The 20,417-nt window shown below is 37.0% G+C and overlaps 3 protein-coding genes, 1 long non-coding RNA gene and 1 pseudogene across 8 annotated transcripts; 1 reads left to right on the top strand and 4 right to left on the bottom strand.

Annotated features, from left to right (window-relative positions):
- Positions 1–654: 654 nt before the first annotated feature.
- Positions 655–6,223, bottom strand: LOC103320284 (neutral ceramidase 1). 2 transcript variants are annotated; one of them, XM_008221952.3, is made up of 10 exons: positions 6,055–6,223; positions 5,545–5,934; positions 5,064–5,272; positions 4,636–4,980; positions 3,385–3,649; positions 3,002–3,272; positions 2,786–2,911; positions 2,306–2,369; positions 1,819–1,979; positions 655–1,361 (listed from the first exon to the last, which is right to left on the bottom strand). In XM_008221952.3, the coding sequence occupies exons 2-10, from the start codon at positions 5,886–5,888 to the stop codon at positions 810–812; spliced, it is 2,337 nt and encodes a 778-aa protein (XP_008220174.2). In that variant the 5' UTR covers positions 5,889–5,934; positions 6,055–6,223; the 3' UTR covers positions 655–809. The 2 variants fall into 2 exon arrangements, with proteins under 2 accessions (XP_008220174.2, XP_008220164.2); XM_008221942.2 differs by having other exon boundaries at positions 5,545–5,929; positions 6,055–6,222.
- Positions 6,224–9,072: 2,849 nt separating this feature from the next.
- On the bottom strand, positions 9,073–11,326 carry LOC103320274 (uncharacterized). The gene is made up of 4 exons (XM_008221932.2): positions 11,222–11,326; positions 10,388–10,999; positions 9,604–10,311; positions 9,073–9,361 (listed from the first exon to the last, which is right to left on the bottom strand). Exons 2-4 carry the CDS (start codon positions 10,994–10,996, stop codon positions 9,269–9,271), a joined length of 1,410 nt encoding a protein of 469 aa, XP_008220154.2. The 5' UTR covers positions 10,997–10,999; positions 11,222–11,326; the 3' UTR covers positions 9,073–9,268.
- Positions 11,327–13,290: 1,964 nt separating this feature from the next.
- On the bottom strand, positions 13,291–20,041 carry LOC103320258 (uncharacterized; annotated as a pseudogene). The gene is made up of 4 exons (XR_016127090.1): positions 19,919–20,041; positions 14,746–15,359; positions 13,952–14,671; positions 13,291–13,549 (listed from the first exon to the last, which is right to left on the bottom strand). The product of XR_016127090.1 is annotated as an uncharacterized LOC103320258 (transcript).
- On the top strand, positions 15,874–17,505 carry LOC148921389 (uncharacterized). The gene is made up of 2 exons (XR_016127092.1): positions 15,874–16,616; positions 17,187–17,505. It is a non-coding gene; the product is annotated as an uncharacterized LOC148921389 (long non-coding RNA).
- LOC103321024 (uncharacterized) lies at positions 16,961–20,055 on the bottom strand. Of its 3 annotated transcripts, none has more exons than XM_089052721.1 (5): positions 19,919–20,055; positions 18,816–19,467; positions 17,983–18,735; positions 17,651–17,766; positions 16,961–17,225 (listed from the first exon to the last, which is right to left on the bottom strand). In XM_089052721.1, the coding sequence occupies exons 2-4, from the start codon at positions 19,158–19,160 to the stop codon at positions 17,692–17,694; spliced, it is 1,173 nt and encodes a 390-aa protein (XP_088908847.1). In that variant the 5' UTR covers positions 19,161–19,467; positions 19,919–20,055; the 3' UTR covers positions 16,961–17,225; positions 17,651–17,691. The 3 variants fall into 3 exon arrangements, with proteins under 3 accessions (XP_088908847.1, XP_088908843.1, XP_088908849.1); XM_089052717.1 differs by having other exon boundaries at positions 18,816–19,510; XM_089052723.1 differs by having other exon boundaries at positions 18,816–19,454; positions 19,919–20,039.
- Positions 20,056–20,417: the final 362 nt, after the last annotated feature.

Consider the following 20,417-nt stretch of genomic DNA (forward strand, 5'->3'; position numbering starts at 1 on the left):
ATGATTTAAAATAATTTATTCTTAACTTTGCTGGCATTCCACATTCTCTTTTGTCATATTGGGTTTTTTAAAATTTTTTTTTTTTAATGTGTTGATGAAATTACAATAAAACTCATGTTTATTTTTCACATTGGTTTTTTTTCCTTTTTACTCTTTAAATTTTCACCAAACCAATATGATGAAAATGAATACTCCGATGACATGAAACCGCAGCAAGTTTGATGAAACTTGCTATTTTTATAGTGTTATTTGGCTCTAGTTTGATGAAAGAAGTTACATAGGAATTGGAATGAGTCGGGAAACATAGGAATGGGAGTTGAGCAATTGGAATTGAATTATGATTTTTTTCAAGCAACCTACATAATTTTTTATATTCTGTATTAGTAAACGCAGTAGAGTCTAGAATTCGAATAATTCTAATACCCATGTATTAGCAAACACGAGAGAAACATAAACTAGAATGATTCCAATACATGTTCCTGGAGTACACATACTAAATTAAAGTATAATTTAGCCTTTATTTTTTATCCGGCTACCTTAATTTCATTCCATATTTGTTTGCTATTGCACCTGTTTTCCATTTTATCATATCCTCCCTTTCGCCAAAGGGATATTTGCAAATCAATTTTCTAGATTTGGCAGAGAGCACGGGAGTAGTATAAAAACCACGTGATTATATTGCATCATAGTACAAACGAAGAAATATGAGATGCTCTCCATACACGCAATATGGATCCCGTGGTACAACACACAGTCGTATGTATAGCAAAAAATGCTACCAAATACCCCGTATACAAAGTTACAGAGTCTTATGCTACCACGAAAGCACTAGATGAACCTGTAAAGTGGCGAATCGATCCCACCAGACTCTTTGAGGCACCAAAATGTCTAATTCTGTACACCCCGGGAGTTGCAGACTGAGGAATTCTCCACTCTATGGTTGCCTGACTTCTAGTGCTGAGTTTGGAAGGTCTTGACCACTTAAACCGCAGGCAGAAATCATCGTCGTCATAAGCTGGAACCCAAGTATCCTTTCCATGGAGAATCTCCACAAGGGCAAATGTACCTTCAGTCATAAGGTCATTCCGAGGACAAGCTGACCAGAACGTAACCGTTACCATGTCATGGCCTCTCTTGAAGGTGGAGTTCTGAGGAACATCGGAGCTGCAGTCCCCAAAACTAACACCGCGAGGGGTTGCATCCATCACAACAGGTGTAAGTAAGCTTATTTGTTTATCAAGGAGATCAGGGGGTTGTGGACCCGGTGCAACAGGTTTGCCACTGGTGAGAGCAGTAGCAAGCTTCTTGAACTCCTGAATGTAGGCACTGAGTGTGTGTGGTCCATACAGAGTGGAGGCACCCTGGGAAGCATAATGGGTTAAATAATGAATTTCGATTGCACTATAACAGTCCCAGGACAAAACTGTATAATCATAATAAACACACCTATTTATGAATTTTGAACCATAACGCTACAATAGAACTTATAAAAACTAACTTAACCAAAAAAGAGAGGTGAAATCAAGCTGTTCCCACAGGAGGCTGATGGAATATGGCATTTATTTATTTTATTATCGAGAGCACACTCCTAAACCACTTCCTAGTAGGAAGAACCAGTAGTCTAAACTGGTTACTGAACAGACGTTCTGAGAATTTTGTAAGCCACCTATATGTCATATTTAGGGTGCATTGTTAGCTTACTAACAAGTTTTACGATTTTCACGATTAATTTTGTTTAATATATCCTAGGAATTTTCCAAATTATCTCTCTGTTAGAATGTATAAGCAATCTATAAATTGCAGAAAATAAGAACTGACCTCATATCTCTGCACCTGATACTCTTCAAAGGTAGTTACATACTGTGAATAAGTATTAGTCAATCCTGCTATAACAACATGAACATTTGCGCCATTACTACCACTAGTCAGTACTGTCTTCACAGCATCACGGAGACGCCTACCAGCCATTGTTGTAAATTCTGTGCGGAACAAATTCATGACAAAAATTTAGGAGGCATTCAAACCGTTGACCAGTTTAAAGTTAAAAAAAAAGGACTTCAGCGTGTCCAAAAAAGCAACTTTAACATATTAACAAAAGTGCTGTTTAGACACCTACTGCAATAACATACTAGCCATTCACCATTTGGCCCCTCTACTATTTTTAAAAATATAGGCTATTTCTAGATTGCTTATAATTATTAAAACAGAAACTCAGAAAAAAAGAAAGTTGAAGTTGTTCACACATTCAAAAAGTTAAACATTAATTCCTAGTATTTAGTTTTACGAAAGAAGAGTAAGATACTACCTCCAGGTACACTGAGAATGACAAGCTGCCCTATTCGAATGATCTGAATTGGAAGTATTGAAGGCTGCAGGAACAATGGAGAGAGAGATATAAGTAATCTTTAGGGAAAATATTATAGTAGTTCAGAAGACATCTACCAAAAATATTTTTCTAGCCCATAGAGAAAAACTCAAATGGCTGCAATTTCACGCCTATACATGAAAGACAATTTGGATTTTTTTTTTCCACTATGCAGATGGTCTCCTGAAGAATCCAGAACAGATGAAACAGAAGCTGTTATTTCCTATTGCTAATATAACATGAACCTGATATGAATCTTGCACAAGTTATGAACCTCAACTACAATATAATATATCAGGTGAAGCTATATGATTACACAGACTTTTAAATGGTATGAATGAGATACTATATGATCCAACTACTTAGGGAGTTTCATTTAATGCTACATCTTCGTCAAATGAAATATGTGATGCAACCTACCGCCCAATCATATGGTTCCTTCATTTCACCAGTATCAAGCAAGATTGGCTTTGGATTCTGACAATCCACTTGTTCCTTGCCTGGTGTTTTGAGTACATTGCGCACCAACCTCCAGAAGGCATTTCCCTGATATGACACAATAGCCATGCAAAATGGTCAGTTAGAAATTATTGTGAGAGCATAGAACATGCACTACATATGAAATATTGCATTTACATGATCATCGCCTTGCTTGAAATCAAAAGCTCCAGGTCCGTCAGTGGTTCCAGCAGCAAATCCAAACCCCATTGCAGCAGGGCATGTTTTTACCACCTTTGAACCTCCTCCCTGTTTGGTAAGCGTCACTTCAAGTTGGGAGAAGTCTATGTAAGCATGGCGATAGTCAACCTTCCCCTTCAACTGCTCAGATGCTTTGTTGAAAAGATCCACAGCTTTTCTGAGTTGCCTCTCACCAATAATACGTGTACTTTCAAATTCATCTGGGTAACTGTAACGTCATGTACAAGATGCAATTTAGTATTTGCACAGGCATCGTAAACCATAGTCATATGTATACATGTCAGTAACAAAAGAAATATAGTGGGAAAAGGAATAAATACCCCGGTCCTCGGCCATAGCACAACTCATTTTTCCCACCACAGGTGCTGTGATTGAACTCACAAGGTAGTCCAGTGTCTGTACAGAAAGCGCCTAGAACATTCGGGCTTACATCACCACAGTTTGATTGACAAAATGCAGAAACAAATCCAGGCTTGTCAGCCTGCCTTAGTGCACCCCTGACACGTCTTGCAACACTCAAGGTCCTGGTTGCTAGCTTACCAGGAGCAGACTGAAAGGATGCAGCAAGCTCTAGTAACTCATGGTCTGAAATCAGAATTAAAAACAAATTAAACAATTTCTACTCCCTTTCTTGTTGTTCTCATAACTAAAAGTATTATGATGACTCAACACAGCCTAATCTGTGAGAACAAACCAATCTTACTTCTACATCTTAGTTAGTCAATTTTAACAATAAATCCATCGTAGACTCTGGATATAGCTCCATTTCTTGTTTCACATTCCTATAAGAAGATAGTCCTGGGCAAACCCATAGTTCTGAATGTACAATGAAACCCAACATTTAACATGCAAATGCACCAAAGTCTCCTTCAGATTATGACATATGTTTATACGATGCACAGATAAAAAACAATCAAGGTAGAGAGTTGAAAGAGGTCAAATTCTATTAACATGCCATATTTCAAAAGACATCAGAATGATTTTGAGAATAACTCCACTTGCATGCTTGGTTTTGTTTTCAAAAGTTCTCTTATAACACACAAAGTTCATTGGTTCCCCTCAATTAAAGGAAAACATACACGGGCAAGTCAGCCATGCTTAAGGTACACAAAATTTTGCAGTATCCGTGTACATCATATATGTAGTACAGACATAAGTTGGGCATCAAGCAAGCATCACCATGCAAAACTCTAGCTTAAAAGTCGGAGAAGTTGAGAACAATATTAACATCCCAGACATTCAGAGTACACACACACACACACACACACACACATATATATATATATGCATATGCATATAACAAAGACAGGCCCATATGCAATGCAGTATCTAAATCCTTGACACAGGTATAGCCTCTGCTAAGACAGACATCATTAAAAATTACAAAGGGTGTTGACATATATATATGTTGTAGTAACATGGTTTAAATATGACAAGTTGTTTCTGTACCAAAATTCTAGCTCACGACCAATGTCATATTTTAACTATAATTCAATTAAGCTATTTCTTAAGAACCTAAACCAATTTTATCTTCATGTACAGTAATTAAATGCAACTGGAGAGTAACTCACGATTATCATGACGGTCATTAAATAAGTTTGAGACTCTTCGCGGGATTCCATCAGCGGCAACTTCACCAGAATATGCACTTCTAGAACCAGTCTCCTCAAACCAGTCTTCCATAAATCGAGCAGCAGCACCCTTGTTATCCCCACTAATCAATGAGTTTGTACGACTCATAGAAGTTCCATGAGTTGCAAACCAGTTGAAGCTGCCAACTGGACCCCATTGATTATCAACAAACTTTAGAAGAGTCATTTCTTTATCGACGTCATACTTGTATTTACTGCGCTCTGATGCAGGGTTATTGAGATAAGCACTAGGACTGCGATTTACGCCAGCATCTAAGATTTCCCCTGTAAAGAACCAAAACCTACATGAGGACATAGTCACTAATATTTGAAAAGAAAGAGAAAAGGATCAGGACTCTCCCACTTACCCTTATTAACAAAAATTGATCCTGGCCCGAGATTTTCATGAGCTTGAATAATACTTTTCTCAATGCCGTCAACAAGGACATCAAATGACTGACGCACAAACCCAAGAGATGTTACAATGTACACCACATATTGGAGATAGCCCCCAGGGCCAGCGTGGGTGTGAATTCCACTAATAGCTACATTCTTTTCAGTGTACAGGTCCCCATACCTGCCAAATAATAACCCAGTAAGATTTCTGTCATATACCCTAAAAAGATGAAATCACCCTTAAAACAAACTGTGGACTTAGCCACTCCTCTAAACTTAGTTCATTTTAAAATTCTCTTGCTACCAAGTTACAACAGCTTTTATGGGACCTTAGAAACCTATCAAATAACATGAAAGATACGATTACCCATAGAAACTAATGCAATTTGACAATTTATATACATTGATAGACAATTGCAGCTTAGCTCCAAAAATGTCAGTAAAATGGGTTACCTTGCCTTCAACCTCTCCACCACTTTCAATTTCACAAGCTGTGAAGCCATGCAAGCATCAAGATTCACAAAAGCCACTCGGTTCCCCTGTGGCTCGGCCACAATGAACGTGCGAGCTCGCAGTCTGAAGTGAACCCCCGAAGCGATCTGCTCCGTGTTCGCGTACCCCATCATGTTGACATCAGCAGCAGGACCAGTGATGTCGTAGCTCCCAAGACCAATCAAATAGTTCGAATCGGAGAGAGCTCCTTCAACACTACACAGAACGAGTAGAATTGCGATTTTGAGCCACAAAGCTCCATAAGTTCTCCGAACCTTGTTATCGCCGAGACCCAAAAACTCCATGGCAGCTCCTCCAAATAAACCGATTATAGCTTAACCATTTCCTTCCCTTGGAGAAACACACAAAATTATCAAATTTTTGATGAAAAAAATTCGACACAGTTAGAGAATTAGTAAGAATTCCACTTCAAAATTGAACTGAAATGAGCTCTCATGCATTAGTTTGTACCTCAATACACTTTCAGGCAGTTTTCGCTGACCCGGTGCTTCAACAAAGCCAGTGATCAGAGAGAGAGAGAGAGAGAGGGAGAGGTGTTGGTGTTTGAGAGAGAAGAGCTTCAGAGAACACCTGCGTTTTGTTATGCAGTCAAAGCGAAGAAAAATATTACAGGTAGCTGGGAAGGGAAGGCACGAACGGATGCTTAAATATGGTTTTGGTAGTTGTCAGAAATTCTATTTTAAATGAATTTGTTGAATTGACGTGGCGGGCGGGGCCCTTGGGTGCATGGAACCGGCTGTGTACTGTGAGTCTCAAGTATTTGATTGGATCGGCTTAATGGGCTTGGATCTCGGATCTTGTCTTGCACTCGAGGGATTTTTTCTTTTCAATAATTTTTTTCCTAATTCAAGTCTCAATTGAATTTAACAGTATGTGTAAATTTTGATATTACTTGTTGATTGTCCCTTGAATTTTAAAATGGATTACTTTGTAACTAGAAACTCTAGATCACTATGTAACTTGGAGTGATAGTTATGCTCCTAAAATTAGATTTATATGACTAGTATGTTACTATCTTTAGAAAGGAAAAAGAAACATGTATAATTCATTTTACATTACGGTCGGTTTTCAAGTTCTATTTTACTAATTAGCTCTTAATATAATGATATATCTTCTCTCATTGTAGGAGATTCTCCAATTGCAAATCCATTCATCCATATTAAAAACAAAATTAATATTTTAAAATTCGAGAAAGGCACAATACGAGTCAAATCCGTGAGACTTCAACGTGATTCACCATGTATTAGAAGAAGAGCACAAAGAGAAAAGGCTTCTAAATTTGAATCTAAGCATAAAAGCTCTTAGCATAGTGGTATTTTTCTTCTTAATATTGAAAGAAATGTTTCAAATTTGAATCTCTCGTACCATTGATCAAATTAAAAAAGAATCTCTAGTATAATGAAATAGCATAAATGAATCAACTTCTCATGAAACCGCCGTGGACGTTCATCAAAAGTTCAAAACCAATAAGAGCAAAAAACAAAACAACATTCTAACACAGTCCAATTGAGTGTTCAACGATCCATCATCCGGCTAAAGCTGTATATTTGATAGATAGATTGCTTCTTCCTCACAGCACAAAATGGCAATGTACATGAAGTAAACCTCAGAGACACGTGTCACAAATTGAGTGAAAGAACATGGAATTTCCATCAATGCTTTGGTGTGATGATACTGATGAACACATAACTCTCTGTTTCATTATTGTACATCATTGATGAAGCCCGCTAAGGCACGTCAATAGCCAGGCCTTTTCTTCATACTTGAAAAATACAAGAGTTGTAAAGTTAGCCTAGACTATGCCAAAACGTACTACCATGAGGAAGGATCGTCGAACCTCTCTTGCAGATAAAGGTACAACACGAGGACATATATAATCCAAAACAAGTACTCTAATACTTAATTGAGTCATTTGTCATTGCTCATTGCTTATGCTGGAAGTCACATAACATAAGTTTAGCAATATTCGAGAGACGTGAGAAATTATGAATCTAAAAAGTTGGGAATAAGAAAGAGAAGGAATGAAGACTGCTTCTCTAATTCTTTATTTTTAAGGTATTGAATTACATATTATGATGTGGATTATAATCATGATTTTTGACTCCTTACGTGTTAGAAAACGAAATGGAAGTCAACAATCAAAATATTTATAATTTCCATTTCAAGTAAGTAAATAGCTCATTAATGTCATTTGAAAAGGTAGTTACCTTTGCACCCGAGGTACTCTCCCCTTCCTCAATATTGTTTTTATAATAAATAAAAATTACTTAATGTCATTTTCTTTTCATTTAAGCTTAATATAATTTTCAATTATATGTGGCATGGAGCCATATAATTTCCATATAAGACAAGAGAGTATGAAGATAACTTGTAACCATATTGATATTGTCTCATCAAACACTGCATGTTGCTTCTTTATATCCACTACATCAGATGACTTGAAGCTTCAGAACTAGACAAACATATTTGTGTTTCACAAAGCTAAACAACAGCAATAAACCAGAAAAACAAAAACAAAACAGAAAGCATCACCTCATCATATTACGCAACCGAGCTGTCTGGGATGTAGTTCTGTCTTTGATGCCTGAGGAATACATTGGTGAGAGCAGAGTCACAAAGAAAAGAGGTCACCAGAAGATGAAAGGCCTGCTGCAGCAAGTAACAATACAAGAGATATCAACAATAAAACTACAAAGAATATGTATTTGAAGCTTCAAAACTAGAAGAAACACACACAATTAATGCATGAGCAGTCAAATTGAAGCAGTGGCAGAGAAAATTAGGTGTGTACAATGTAAGTGTAACCAAATTTTATCGACTGAAAAAATCATCAACTATAATGAGTTGCTGCAAAACTAAACTACAAACAAGAAGAACTAACCTCCTCCTTCCCAACCTGCACAGTTTGCACATCAATGTCAGAGAATGGAACCTTCAATGTCAGTTTGCTTTAAATTCCTTATTTAACTTTTTTTCAATTGCCTTTTAGTTATTTTAAACTTAAAAACAAAAGGAAAAACAATTCAACCACATGCCACGCATTGTTTGTTTGTTATTTCTGAGGAGGGAATTCTCATGGGAACTTGGATTTATTAAGATTAGGTCCCGCCTTTGATGACCCAGCTATTGGGAACGCGATCAATCTCTTCATTAGCAAAGCCAGATCATGGCACAACCATACACAGATCAAATACTTCATGTTGCTTGTTTATATCAGACCAAATACTCAAATTTTTATTTGATTTTTATAACAACTCTAAATTAATCTAATCTACGGGGAGGTGAACTCAAACTTGGGTGCAACGAGGTAGACTCCTGCCCTAGCCAACTGGCCAATCCACATCCGCAAAAATACTGCAAAATAAGTCAAAGCTTTTATGGGTTTATATTTTTTCTTCACGACCATAGTTCATGGCTGACTAGCCTCAAGCTATTCAGAAATAAGATTGGACAATGACTATAACAAAATTTAACCAAACATAAGCTAAGACATAGATCTAGCAAAATAGTACACGTTCCTTACAGCCCAAAATGACCAAATGGCAAACCTTGTACGCAGGTCATACCATGTACACACAAAAGTTAATCTCAGATCAATTGCCTACTAGAATTTTTATGTAGTAACAACAAAGGCAACCTCTTCTTTGTAAGCATAACCAATTCCTCATTGTTCTTGCTTTGGCTCCCTAAGATCCCCAACGAAGGTATTGGTCAGAACAGAGTCACAAAGACAAGAAGCCAACAAAAGATGCAAAGCCTGAAACAGTTAACAAATTCAAGAGTCAATAAAAATTTGAAGAACATATATAACTCATCTAAAAAGACATCCACTAAAGTCTAAATCAAAGGACTTAACAGACACAAAGATAATTTATATGCTGCAGTCAAGCTGAAGTCATTGAACATGGAAAATTAAAACCAATGATTCAATTTAGTACTGTCAAAGAACCGAGGATTTGTTTAGTATATTGAACCAAAAAGTTATAAATAATAACTCACCTCTTTCTTACCCACATGCACAATCTGATCCTCAGTGTCAGTGACAGGCACATTCAAATCTTTAAGAACATGCAGCTCAACGATCCGAGATATGGGTCTTACAACCAGATTGTCAGTTACCACAAACATTGCGGGTCCCTTCAGAAATCCCAGAGCACTGTAATCCTTTTTCCCAATAACTTTGAGTTGGTTTGGTTCCGATGAGAAAAGGGACCTATCAGTAGTCAACATACTATTTCCATGGTAATAATATGAGGTTTCCTCAATTCCTAAAAGACTGTTCTTGTAGCAAAAACCAGGAACAAGTTTGGGATCGAGTATCATTTCATTGTGGTGATTTGAAATCATGTATTGACCATCCAAATCCTGGATAGTTTTGTACAAATGACTAATGCAACCTCTCAAGGAACCATCCTTCATGTTTTTTAATATAAACCCAAGAGGTAGAGTTAGGAAACTGAAGAGTAAACTAACAAAATCCTCCCCCGCTTCTGCGTAACAGACCATCTTCTTAGATTTGCTGACCACAAGCTTCACAGAAATCGTACCTTCTTTGTCATTCGTTGAGTCTCCGAACATTTGAGTTTCAATATGTATTGCTTGATTAATAACTTTACTGCTGTTCAGTTTTGGTTCTTGTTTAGGCTTCAACAGGGTTTCAGTCAAAGGTGTCTTTGACACCAAAGAGCTCATGAGCAAATTAAACATCTGGAAAATATAAACAGCTCAGAAACAACAGCTACAGTTTAAACAAAAATAAATACAAGTCATAGCCAGCAAATACCTCAACAGTTCCAATATTGACAGTCAACTCCTCAGTAGCATCCACATCCATGACACCAAGCTTAGTAAATACATAATTGGTTGACGCAATTGGGGGAATCACTTGTAAATCATCAGTAACTGTAAACCTGATTTCTCCTTTCACAAAGACACTTCCAACTTGAGAAGGGCGCAACGAAAGACTCCTCTCATTCGTTGCATATCCATATCCATACGAGCAAGGACAGCTGGTATTATTGTCATAACTTATGCATTTATAGTGAGGGCACAAAAAGTAGCGTCCTGGCTTAGCATCGTCAAGTTTCAATTTTAGCAAATTGCACTGGGGATCGGCTGCATTGAGGGGACGCAACAACATGTTCTTACAAATAGGAATCCAAAATTTTTGTTCATCAATATTCTCAACACTCGCATACAAGTTGTTCATGCAACCTATTGCCACAGGATCTGAATGTTTACGTGCAAGCCTGATAATTGTTCCCATGGGGATTGTCATGAAACTGAAGAGAACATCAACAAAATCATTGTCAGGCTCTATGAAGATAACTTTGTTACTCCCCTTGTCCACCAAGACCTTCAACTCAATATTGTTGGTAGATTTATCGGCCATGGACTGTAAAAAATTAAAAAAAAAAAAGTTTTAAAAAAAAACACTTTGATCAATATCCTCTCTCTATTCAAATCCAATTAGCAAATGACAAAAACTAAACAATAATCGAGGAGAAATGATCAATATCCTCTCTCTATTCAAACTAAACATTGCAAATAAATTGAAGAAGCAGAGGTAATATTCTAAAAAATCAGGCAAAATTACCGATCAAGGTAGCTCACTAACCTCTGAAATGTGAAAACTGTTTTTGCTGATATGAGAGACTAGAAACAACTTACTTGCGAAAGAGCAAAGGATAAGGACATTTTAGCTTTAGCTTTTCAATTAAAGCTAAGTATTCATTGTAGGATGCAGAACTAGGAAGAAATCTAGGGGCATTATTATTATTTTCAAAGCTAACTAGAACTCAAATCAATAAAATATTACATTTTTTCAAGTTTCCAATACACTTGTAAGTTCCCAATACACTTTTAAGTTCACAATAAAATATTACAACTCATAATAATAACTCCCACCTTTAGTTGTCAACATTCCCGGTGTGTTTTTATATTAAACAATTCAAATTAAAGTTTTTACAACAAAAAAAAAAGAAAAAAAAGACTAAAGCTTTTAATATGCACCGAGAAACCAAAACGTTTTTATAGATTTTTTCGTTTCTTCGGTATGTTATAGATTATTGCTTGCTTAATCAAGTTATGGATTATATTTGTTTTTTCTTTTTCTCAGATGATGAAGATGATGAGCCAAGGACTTACTTGTGGGCTGTTAAAATAGAGAGTATTGTTTTATTGGTCCAATTAGTTTTTTGCTTTATTGGTCCATAAAGAACTCAAAACTTTTTACAACTTCACTCCTCCTTTCTTTTTTCTTGGTCCAATTAGTTTTTTGCTTTATTTAACTTTCATCAATTTTTTGTAAATCGGGTAGGCCTCCGCTGAGTTTTCTAAAAGACACTGATGCACTTAATTGCTAATTCCAACAACTGATGAGGAAGGTTGAATTATACATAGGAAATGAGGAAGGTTGAATTATACATAGGAAAATAGTACGATTCCTAGAAGAAAAACAAGCCTGCATGTTTACCAGAATCTACGGGCATGCCTGACAATTGTTACCGGGTTGTCTTTATAGGTGAACGTGCCTTGATACAAGCTATGATGTATAAGTTCCACATTGGGGAATACAACAATAATATACAGTTTAAATATAGGTGGTTCACTCTTAAATACACTGAGGCCTTTTGTGATAAAATCACACCTAGAGGTCCATTGGACCTTCTCTCTCCGAGGTAGTTAAGGTACCAACAATAACGGTCCATTGGTCCATAGTTGACAACTCAACCATAGAGATCTAACAACAGTACAGGTTACAGCCCAAAATGGCAAACCAGGCCAAAAGCCCAGAAATAATAAAGGACACCAGAGAAGAACCCAAACAACTAAAACAAATGAAAATAAAGAACAAATACCAAAGGAACAAAATAAAGTCCAAAGTCTAAATTTAAAAAGTAAAGTACTCTGAAACCAATACGCAAAGTGTAAGCCTGAGGTCTTGTTTACTAACACAAATGCATCATCTTGATCGTTCTTGCTTCGGCTCCCAATGATGAAGGTATTGATCGGAGCAGAGGCACAAACAAAAGAACCCACCAAAATATGCAAATCCTACGGTAATTAAGAAAATCACAAGTCATCAGAAAACTCCTCTTGATATATATAGATATCCACTACATCCGATGACTTGAAGCTTCAGAACTTTTTCATTTTACCTTTTGATGTCAGTGAATGGCACCTCAGTGTCAGTTTGCTTTCAATTTTCATTTCAACTTTTTTCAATTACCTTTTATTTCTTTTAAACTTAAAAAGAAAAAGAAAAACAATTCAACCACATGCCACTCACGCATGGGAACTTGGATTATTAAGATTAGGTCCCGCCTTGATGACCCAGCTATTGGGAACGCGATCAATCTCTTCATTAGCAAAGTCAGATCATGGCAGAACCACACACAGATCAAATTCTGCATATTGCTTGTTTATATCAGATCAAATACGTACTGCAAATTTTTATTTATTTTTATTTTTATAACTACTCTAAATTAATCTAATCTACTGGAAGGTAACTCAAACTTGGGTGCAACGAGGTGGGATCGCTAAAATGCTGCAAATTTGGTCAAAGCTTTATGGGTTTGTAATTTATAGTTCATGGTTGACTAGCCTCAATCTATTCTTAAATAAGATTGGTTTTGGACAATGACTATAACATAATTTAACCAAACATAAGGTAAGACAGAGATCTAACAAAATAGTACAAGTTTCTTACAGCCCAAAATGATCAAATGGCAAACCTTGTATGCAGGTCATACCATGTACACACAAAAGTTAATCTCAGATCAATAGCCTACTAGAATTCTTATGTAGTAACAACAAAGGCAACCTCTTCTTTGTAAGTATAACAAACCCGTCATTGTTCTTGCTTTGGCTCCCTAAGATCCGCAATGAAGGTATTGGTCAGAGCAGAGTCGCAAAGAAAGGAAGCCAACAAAAGATGCAAAGCCTGCAACAGTTACCAAATTCAAGAGTCAATGATCATATATAACTCATCTGGATAGGCATCCAGTATAAGTCTAAATCAAAGGACTTGAAAATTCAAAACTTAACAGACACAAAGATAATTTATATGCAGCCAAGCTGAAGTGAAATTAACACAATATTATAGTGGAGTGAAACAATCAATTAACTATGAACTAGAAAATATACAGACAAATATAGAAAATCTCAGAGGAGACATGTAACATTATAGTAGAAATTATAAAAAAATCCAACACCCAAAACACTTTATAAACACACCCAAAAACTATCATTACACACACTCAAAACCCATTTATAAACACACCCAAAAAAATACTTCAGCAGTCTAGGATTGGGTTTATTTATAAATTTGTTATAAATAACTCACCTCCTTCTTGCCCACATGCACAATTTGATCCTCAATGTCAGTGACAGGCACATTCAAGTCTTTAAGAACTTGCAGCTCCAAGATCCGAGATATTGGTCTTACAACCAGATTGTCAGTTACTACAAACTTCGCGGGTCTCTTCAGAAATCCTTGAGCACTTAAATCCACGGAATCAGAACTGACCAGTTTGAGTTTATCTGGTTCCGATGGGAAAAGGGATCTATCAGTAGTGAAGGTATAACTAAATTTAAAGAGAAATAATTATAATATGAGGTCTCCTCAATTCCTAAAAGACTATTCTTATAGCAAAAACCAGGAACAAGTTTGGGATCAAGTAGCATTTCCTTGTGGTGATCTGAAATCATGTATTCCCCATCCAAATCCTGGATAGTTTTGTACAAGTGCCTGATGCAACCTTTCAAGGAACCATTCTTCATGTTTTTTACTATAAAACCAAGAGGTAGAGTTAGGAAACTGGAGCAAATTAACAAAATCCTCCCCTGCTTCTGCGTAACAGATCATCTTCTTATATTTGCTGACCACAAGATTCAAACAAATCTTATCTTCTTCATCATTCATTGAGTCTCCGGACATGTGCGATTCAATATGTATTGCCTGATCAAAAATTGTACTGCTCCATTTAGGATCTTGTTTAGGCTTCAACAGGGTTTCAGTCAAAGGTGTTTTTGACACTAAGGAGCACATGAGCAAATTCAAAATCTGGAAAAGATAAACAGATCAGAAACAACGATACAGTTTTAAACAAAAACAAATAAGGCCTAGCCATCAATTACCTCAACAGTTCCAATATTGATAGTCAACTCCTCCATGGCATCCACATCCATGACATGCAGCTTAGTAAATACAGAATTGGCTGATGAACTTGGGGGGATCACTTGTAAATCATCAGTAACTATAAACCTGGTTTGTGTCCTTTCACAAAGACACTTCCATCTTGAGAAGCACAGAATGAAAAACTCCTCTCCTCATCCATAACATTTTGTCTCGTGCAAGGACAGCGGATATTCTTGTAATAACTTAAGAAGTTACATGATCTGCAGCACATAAAGTAGCGTCTTGGCTTAGCATCGTCAAGTTTCAATTTGAGGGCATTGCACTGAGAATCGGCTGCATTGCGGGGATGCAGCAACATGTCTTTACATGTATGCATCCAAAATTCTTGATCGTCAAAATTCTCAACACTTGCATATAAGTTGTTCATGCAACCTATTGCCACAGGATCTGAATGTTTACGTGCAAGCCTGATAATTGTTCCCATGGGGATTGTCATGAAACTGAAGAGAACATCAACAAAATCATTGCCAGGCTCTATGAATATAACTTTGTTACTCCCCTTGTCTGCCAAGACCTTCAACTCAATACTGTTGGTAGATTTATCGGCCATGGACTGTAAGAAAAAGAAAAAAAAAACTTGGATCAATATCCTCTCTCTATTCAAATCCAATTAGCAAATGACAGAAACTAAACAATAGTCGAGGAGAAATGATCCAGATTCAAACTATAATCAACAACATTGCAAATAAATTTTAAGAAAGCAGAGGTAATATTCTAAATAATCAGGCACAATTACAGATCAAAGTAGTTCACTAACTCTGAAATGTGAAAACTGTTTTTGCTGATATGAGAGACTAGAAACAACTTACTTGGCAAAGAGCCAAGGACTTACTTATAGAGAGCATTGATTGTGGATTAAGTTTATAGAGGATGAATCTTGAGTGGAGCAGGACATTTAAGCTTTAGCTTTTCAATTAAACCTATGTATTCAATGTATGATGCATAACTAGGAAGAAATCTAGGGGCATTATTACTTACTAAACTTTAATTGAAAAGCTATAGTTAGTAATGCATTATTGAAAAGCTAAAGCCAGTCCCACTGTGACCTGCATAGTGCAGCTAATGAGGTGTTGATAAAAAAAAGGAGATACCAAGGGCAAGAGCTTGGAGTTGAGTGGATGGTCCCCCCATGGCCCTTTTCTTCATGGCTGGGGTGGCGCCTTGAGATCTTATATGCATCTGATCTCCATGCTGGGGGAAAAACTTGGATGACAAGGTAAGCTTTTCACGTCAGGCAAAGAGAATATAAAGACAAGGGCTAACGACCAAAAACCCCTCAATGTTTGGGTTCATTTGGGTTTTGGGTTTTAATTTCATCAATTCATTTGGGCTATATAGTTTTAATTTCATCAATTTACATCTCAATGTTTTCAAACTAGACCAATTTAAGCATTCCATTTAGGTTGACCTTGTGGTAAGTGGCCACTGTGGGACCCACTCACAAACTGACTGATTTTAAAAATATATATAAAATGATAAAATATAAAAACAGATTGAAAAAATTGCCCTCAAGGTCGTTTTGGATTTGAGAAACAGCAACCATGAACGACTTGTTCTCAGGGTCGTTTTCGCGGTTCCGGAGCGAGCAGAACTCGAACGACGATCACGTGACTGAGCTGTCGTCGGCGGCGTCAACCTCGACAAGTTCTTCGGCGACGTCGAATCCGTTAATTACTAGATCAAGGAGCTCGAGCGCCTCCACCAGAACCTCCAGTCCTCCTACGAGCACAGCAAGACGCTCCACAACGCCAAGGCCATCAAGGACCTCCGATCTCGCAGGGACGCCGACGTTACACTCGCGCTCAAGAAGGCCAGTCAGTTATATATTTATTTTGAATTTTGAATTTTTTTATTTTTATTTTAAGGGGACTGGTCAGTCAGTTCGTTGGGTGTCCCACGGTAGCTAGAATGCTTAAATTGATGAAATTGAAACCCCAACCCATATTGAGATCAAATACTGCAAATTTAGTCATAGCTAGCTTAGTGGAATTTGTAATTTTTACTTCATGACCATAGTTCATTCGAAGTTATTGTTGAATAAGATCGGACAATGATTAGAACAAAATACAAGCAATCATTCATAACCACAGATTAACGAGATCTTCCCCTACTTGTGCATAACAAACTATCTTCTTTGATTTGCTAGCTATAAGCTTGACAGAAATGTTTTCTTCATCCTCATTCATTGTGTCTCCAAACAAATGGGATTCAGTCTTACAACTTACAACTGGTTGATGAAATTAAAGAAGATACCACATGCAAACAGAGTCCTATTTTAATACAAGCTTTTAGAAGAGAAGATGAAAAGAACTAAAATAGATCCTCATATGGACCTTATATAACCAAGCTCTCATTATTCTTGCTTCGGCTCCCAATGCAGGTATTGATGGAGAAGAGGCACAAACAAAAGATGCAAAGCCTGCAATAAGCAAGAAAATCACTAGTCATCAGAAATCTCCTCTTGGTAGATATCCACTAAATCAGATGACTTGAAGCTATTAGAGACTCAAATACTCTATGTGCAGTCAGGTTGATGTGGCATTCATAAAAACACAAACAATATCTGTAGATTGATTCAAATCATCAACTGTAATGAGCATAGTCACTTGGCAAATTAGAGGTGTAGGTTGCGAAGATGATGATGTCCTCGTTCGTTAATCCACTATAATTCATGGTTGGTTAATTTTGTGATTTACAAAGTTTTAAAGACAACTTAAACCTCAGCAAAAAAAAAAAAAACAGAAAAACAAAAACGAAACAGGAGGGCATGGAAAGTGCAAAAAAGTTACACCAATGGGCATCATATTGGCCTATGGTTCCAGTTTGTAGCAACAAAAGCATCACCTCATCATATTAGGCAATTGAGCTGTCTGGGATACAGTTATTTATTTAATGTGACTGAGGAACACACTGGTGAGAGCAGAGTCACAAAGAAAAGAGGTCACCAAAAGACGAAGGGCCTGCAGCAAGTAACAATCCAAGAGACAACAACAGTTAAACTACAAAGAATATGCACGTGATGAAGCTTCAAAACTAGAAGAAACACAGACAATGCATGAGCAGTCAAATTAAAGCAGTGGCAGAGAAAATTAGGTGCGTACAATGCAAGTGTAAGGGACTGAAAACCATCAACTATAATAAGTTGCTACAAAGTTTAATTACAAAAAATAACTAACCTCCTCCTTCCCAAGCTGCACAGTTTGCATCTCAATGTCTGCGAATGGCACTTTCAATTCGTTCAAAACAGAAACGCCAAAGAGAGGAGATATAGGCCTTATCATAAGACTGTCAGTTATTGTAAACATCGCCGGTCTACTCAAAAATCCTGCATCACTTTTGTTATCGCCTAGGGATTTGCAATACTTCAGTTTGACTGGAACTCTGTAATTAGAAGGGGTAAGGGTTTTATCATTAGCAAATATTTCCTGGACAGTAGTATGCCTAACGTAACGTGCATAATAATATAAGGCTTCCTGGCCGTCCTCAATTCCTAAAAGATGGTTATCATAGCCAAAACCAGGATAAAGCTTGGGAGCGATTAGAATTTCCTTGTGGTAATTTGACTTTAAGTATTCCTCATCAAGATCTTGGACACTCTTGTACAACTGATCAATGCAGCCTTTCGTAGAGGAAGAGCTATCCTGCATCTCTTTTAGTACTAACCCAAGTGGAACAGTTAGGAAACTGAGGAGTAAATTAACAAAATCCTCCCTTGCTTCTGCATAACAAACCATTTTCTTAGATTTGCTAACCAAAAGATTGACAGAAATTTTTTTTTCCTCCTTCACCGTGTCTCCTGTCGTTTGCCGCTTAGAACCTATTCCTTGCTGAACACCTTCACTGCTCAGTTTTGGTTCTGGTTTATGCTTCAGCAGAATATCCGTCAAAGGTGTTTTAGACACAAATGAGCATATAAGCAAATTCAAAACCTGGAACAAGAGACTGGGTCAGAGAGAGCCACTTGTAAACAAAAGGAAAAGTTGACATAACAAGATGGCAGTTCAATTACCTCATCAACTCCTACATTGAAAGTCATCTCCTCAGTAGTGGTTGCATCCATCACACCAACCTTAGTAAGGAAAGAAGAGACTGGTGAGCTTAATGGGGGCATCACTTCTAAATCATCACTTACTATATATCCGCTAAGTCCTTTACAAAAGACACCATCATCCGAAAAAGAGGAGCTTTTCAACTTTCCCACTGAAAGAGACATCTCACGATCCATGGGTTTTCCACACTCACAAAGAACATCTTTGTAATAACTAAATAACTTGTTGCAACCATCAGAGCACAAAAAGTACTGCGTGGGATCACCATTGGTAATTTTCAATTTGAATTTGAGATGCGGGGACATAACAACATTTCTCTACATGATTCAGTTGGGAAAACACGTGCATCAGCATGCTCAACTCTTGAATACAGATTTTTCATGCAACCTATTTCCAGTGGTACTGAACGTGTACAAGCAAGCCTGATAATTGTTCCCATTGGAATTGTCAAGAAACTGAAGAGAACATCAACAAAATCATTATCAGACTCTATGAAGATAACTTTGTTGCTCCTCTTTTCGACCAAGGCCTTCAAGCTAATGGTGCTCACAGATTTATCACCCATAGATTGTAAGATATGGCTTCGTTTTGTCAATTCTCTGTACAAATTCACTAACCAAAACATGAAAGGAGCTTCAATATACTAATCTACTGCCTGGAAAGAGAGAGTTTTCCAGCATTTATAGTTTAATAAATAGGCAGAGCTCAAGTAGATAACAAATATGATTTAAATTTAAAACAGGTAATGACTGTTTCTGTCAAATTTAAAGCATGCAATGCAATTTCAGTATGGATATATAATCTACTGGCTACATGTTCAGTCATGGAGGAAGTGAAACGGGAGCGCTTCTTTTTTCTTTCTTTCCTATCCTAGTCATAACAAGTTAACAACTATATATTTCCCACTGAGCTAGCCTGAGGAGTTTAACACTACATCTCTAGACAAGGACCAATTCGACAAAGAGTACTCCGACTCCTACTGATGTTGACATACTGATATCAAGCAGATTACTCATTTGAGTCCAAACATCTCAAAAGAAATGGAAAGAAACAAGGATCAAACCTTTTTGGGAAAACTGCCGAGCCGAAGTAATGGATGAAGGTGATGAAAACACAAAGACTTAAAAAGAAAGAGTCAGCTGAAAGTTAAAAGCTTCTGAAGTAGAACTTGTAGAAGAAGGTCATGAGCATGGAGAGATTGTAAGGTGAGTGAGGGTGCAGAGGTGCATATTTATGACCCACCATTTTAGCTTTCCAAAAGGAAAGTATTATTTTCATTACTTAACTAGGAAGAAATTTATGCCAACGGTAGTGGTAGTGGTGTTTGGCCTCAAACTTTGGGTTGAGAGATTGGGAGTTATTTCCCCCTCCCCCTTTCTAACTATGATAAATAATAAATAAAAAAATGAGGAAGAAATATGGCCCCACTATGCTCTGTAGGGAGCATTTTGCTCACCATATTAACTAGAGGTGTATGCTCACCACTACCCTTAAAACATGACACCTGTCCCATAGTTAACCTTAGCTGAGTTTTATGTGAGAATTAAAAAAAATTGAAAAAT

Source organism: Prunus mume, linkage group LG1 (genome assembly GCF_029339155.1).
Source record: "Prunus mume cultivar Tortuosa linkage group LG1, ASM2933915v1, whole genome shotgun sequence".
NCBI lineage: Eukaryota > Viridiplantae > Streptophyta > Magnoliopsida > Rosales > Rosaceae > Prunus > Prunus mume.

Coding starts and splice junctions, on each gene's coding strand:
- LOC103320284 (XM_008221952.3), bottom strand. CDS start 5,888: ATGGAGTTTTTGGGTCTCGGCGATAACAAGGTTCGGAGAACTTATGGA. Junction 2,370..2,785: donor AGGAACCATATGATTGGGCG/GTAGGTTGCATC, acceptor TTGTTCCTGCAG/CCTTCAATACTTCCAATTCA. Junction 1,362..1,818: donor ATCAGGTGCAGAGATATGAG/GTCAGTTCTTAT, acceptor TATGCTTCCCAG/GGTGCCTCCACTCTGTATGG.
- LOC103320274 (XM_008221932.2), bottom strand. CDS start 10,996: ATGGCCGATAAATCTACCAACAATATTGAGTTGAAGGTCTTGGTGGAC. Junction 10,312..10,387: donor TCAATATTGGAACTGTTGAG/GTATTTGCTGGC, acceptor TATATTTTCCAG/ATGTTTAATTTGCTCATGAG. Junction 9,362..9,603: donor TGCATGTGGGTAAGAAAGAG/GTGAGTTATTAT, acceptor TAACTGTTTCAG/GCTTTGCATCTTTTGTTGGC.
- LOC103321024 (XM_089052721.1), bottom strand. CDS start 19,160: ATGTCCCCGCATCTCAAATTCAAATTGAAAATTACCAATGGTGATCCC. Junction 18,736..18,815: donor TCAATGTAGGAGTTGATGAG/GTAATTGAACTG, acceptor CTCTTGTTCCAG/GTTTTGAATTTGCTTATATG. Junction 17,767..17,982: donor TGCAGCTTGGGAAGGAGGAG/GTTAGTTATTTT, acceptor TACTTGCTGCAG/GCCCTTCGTCTTTTGGTGAC.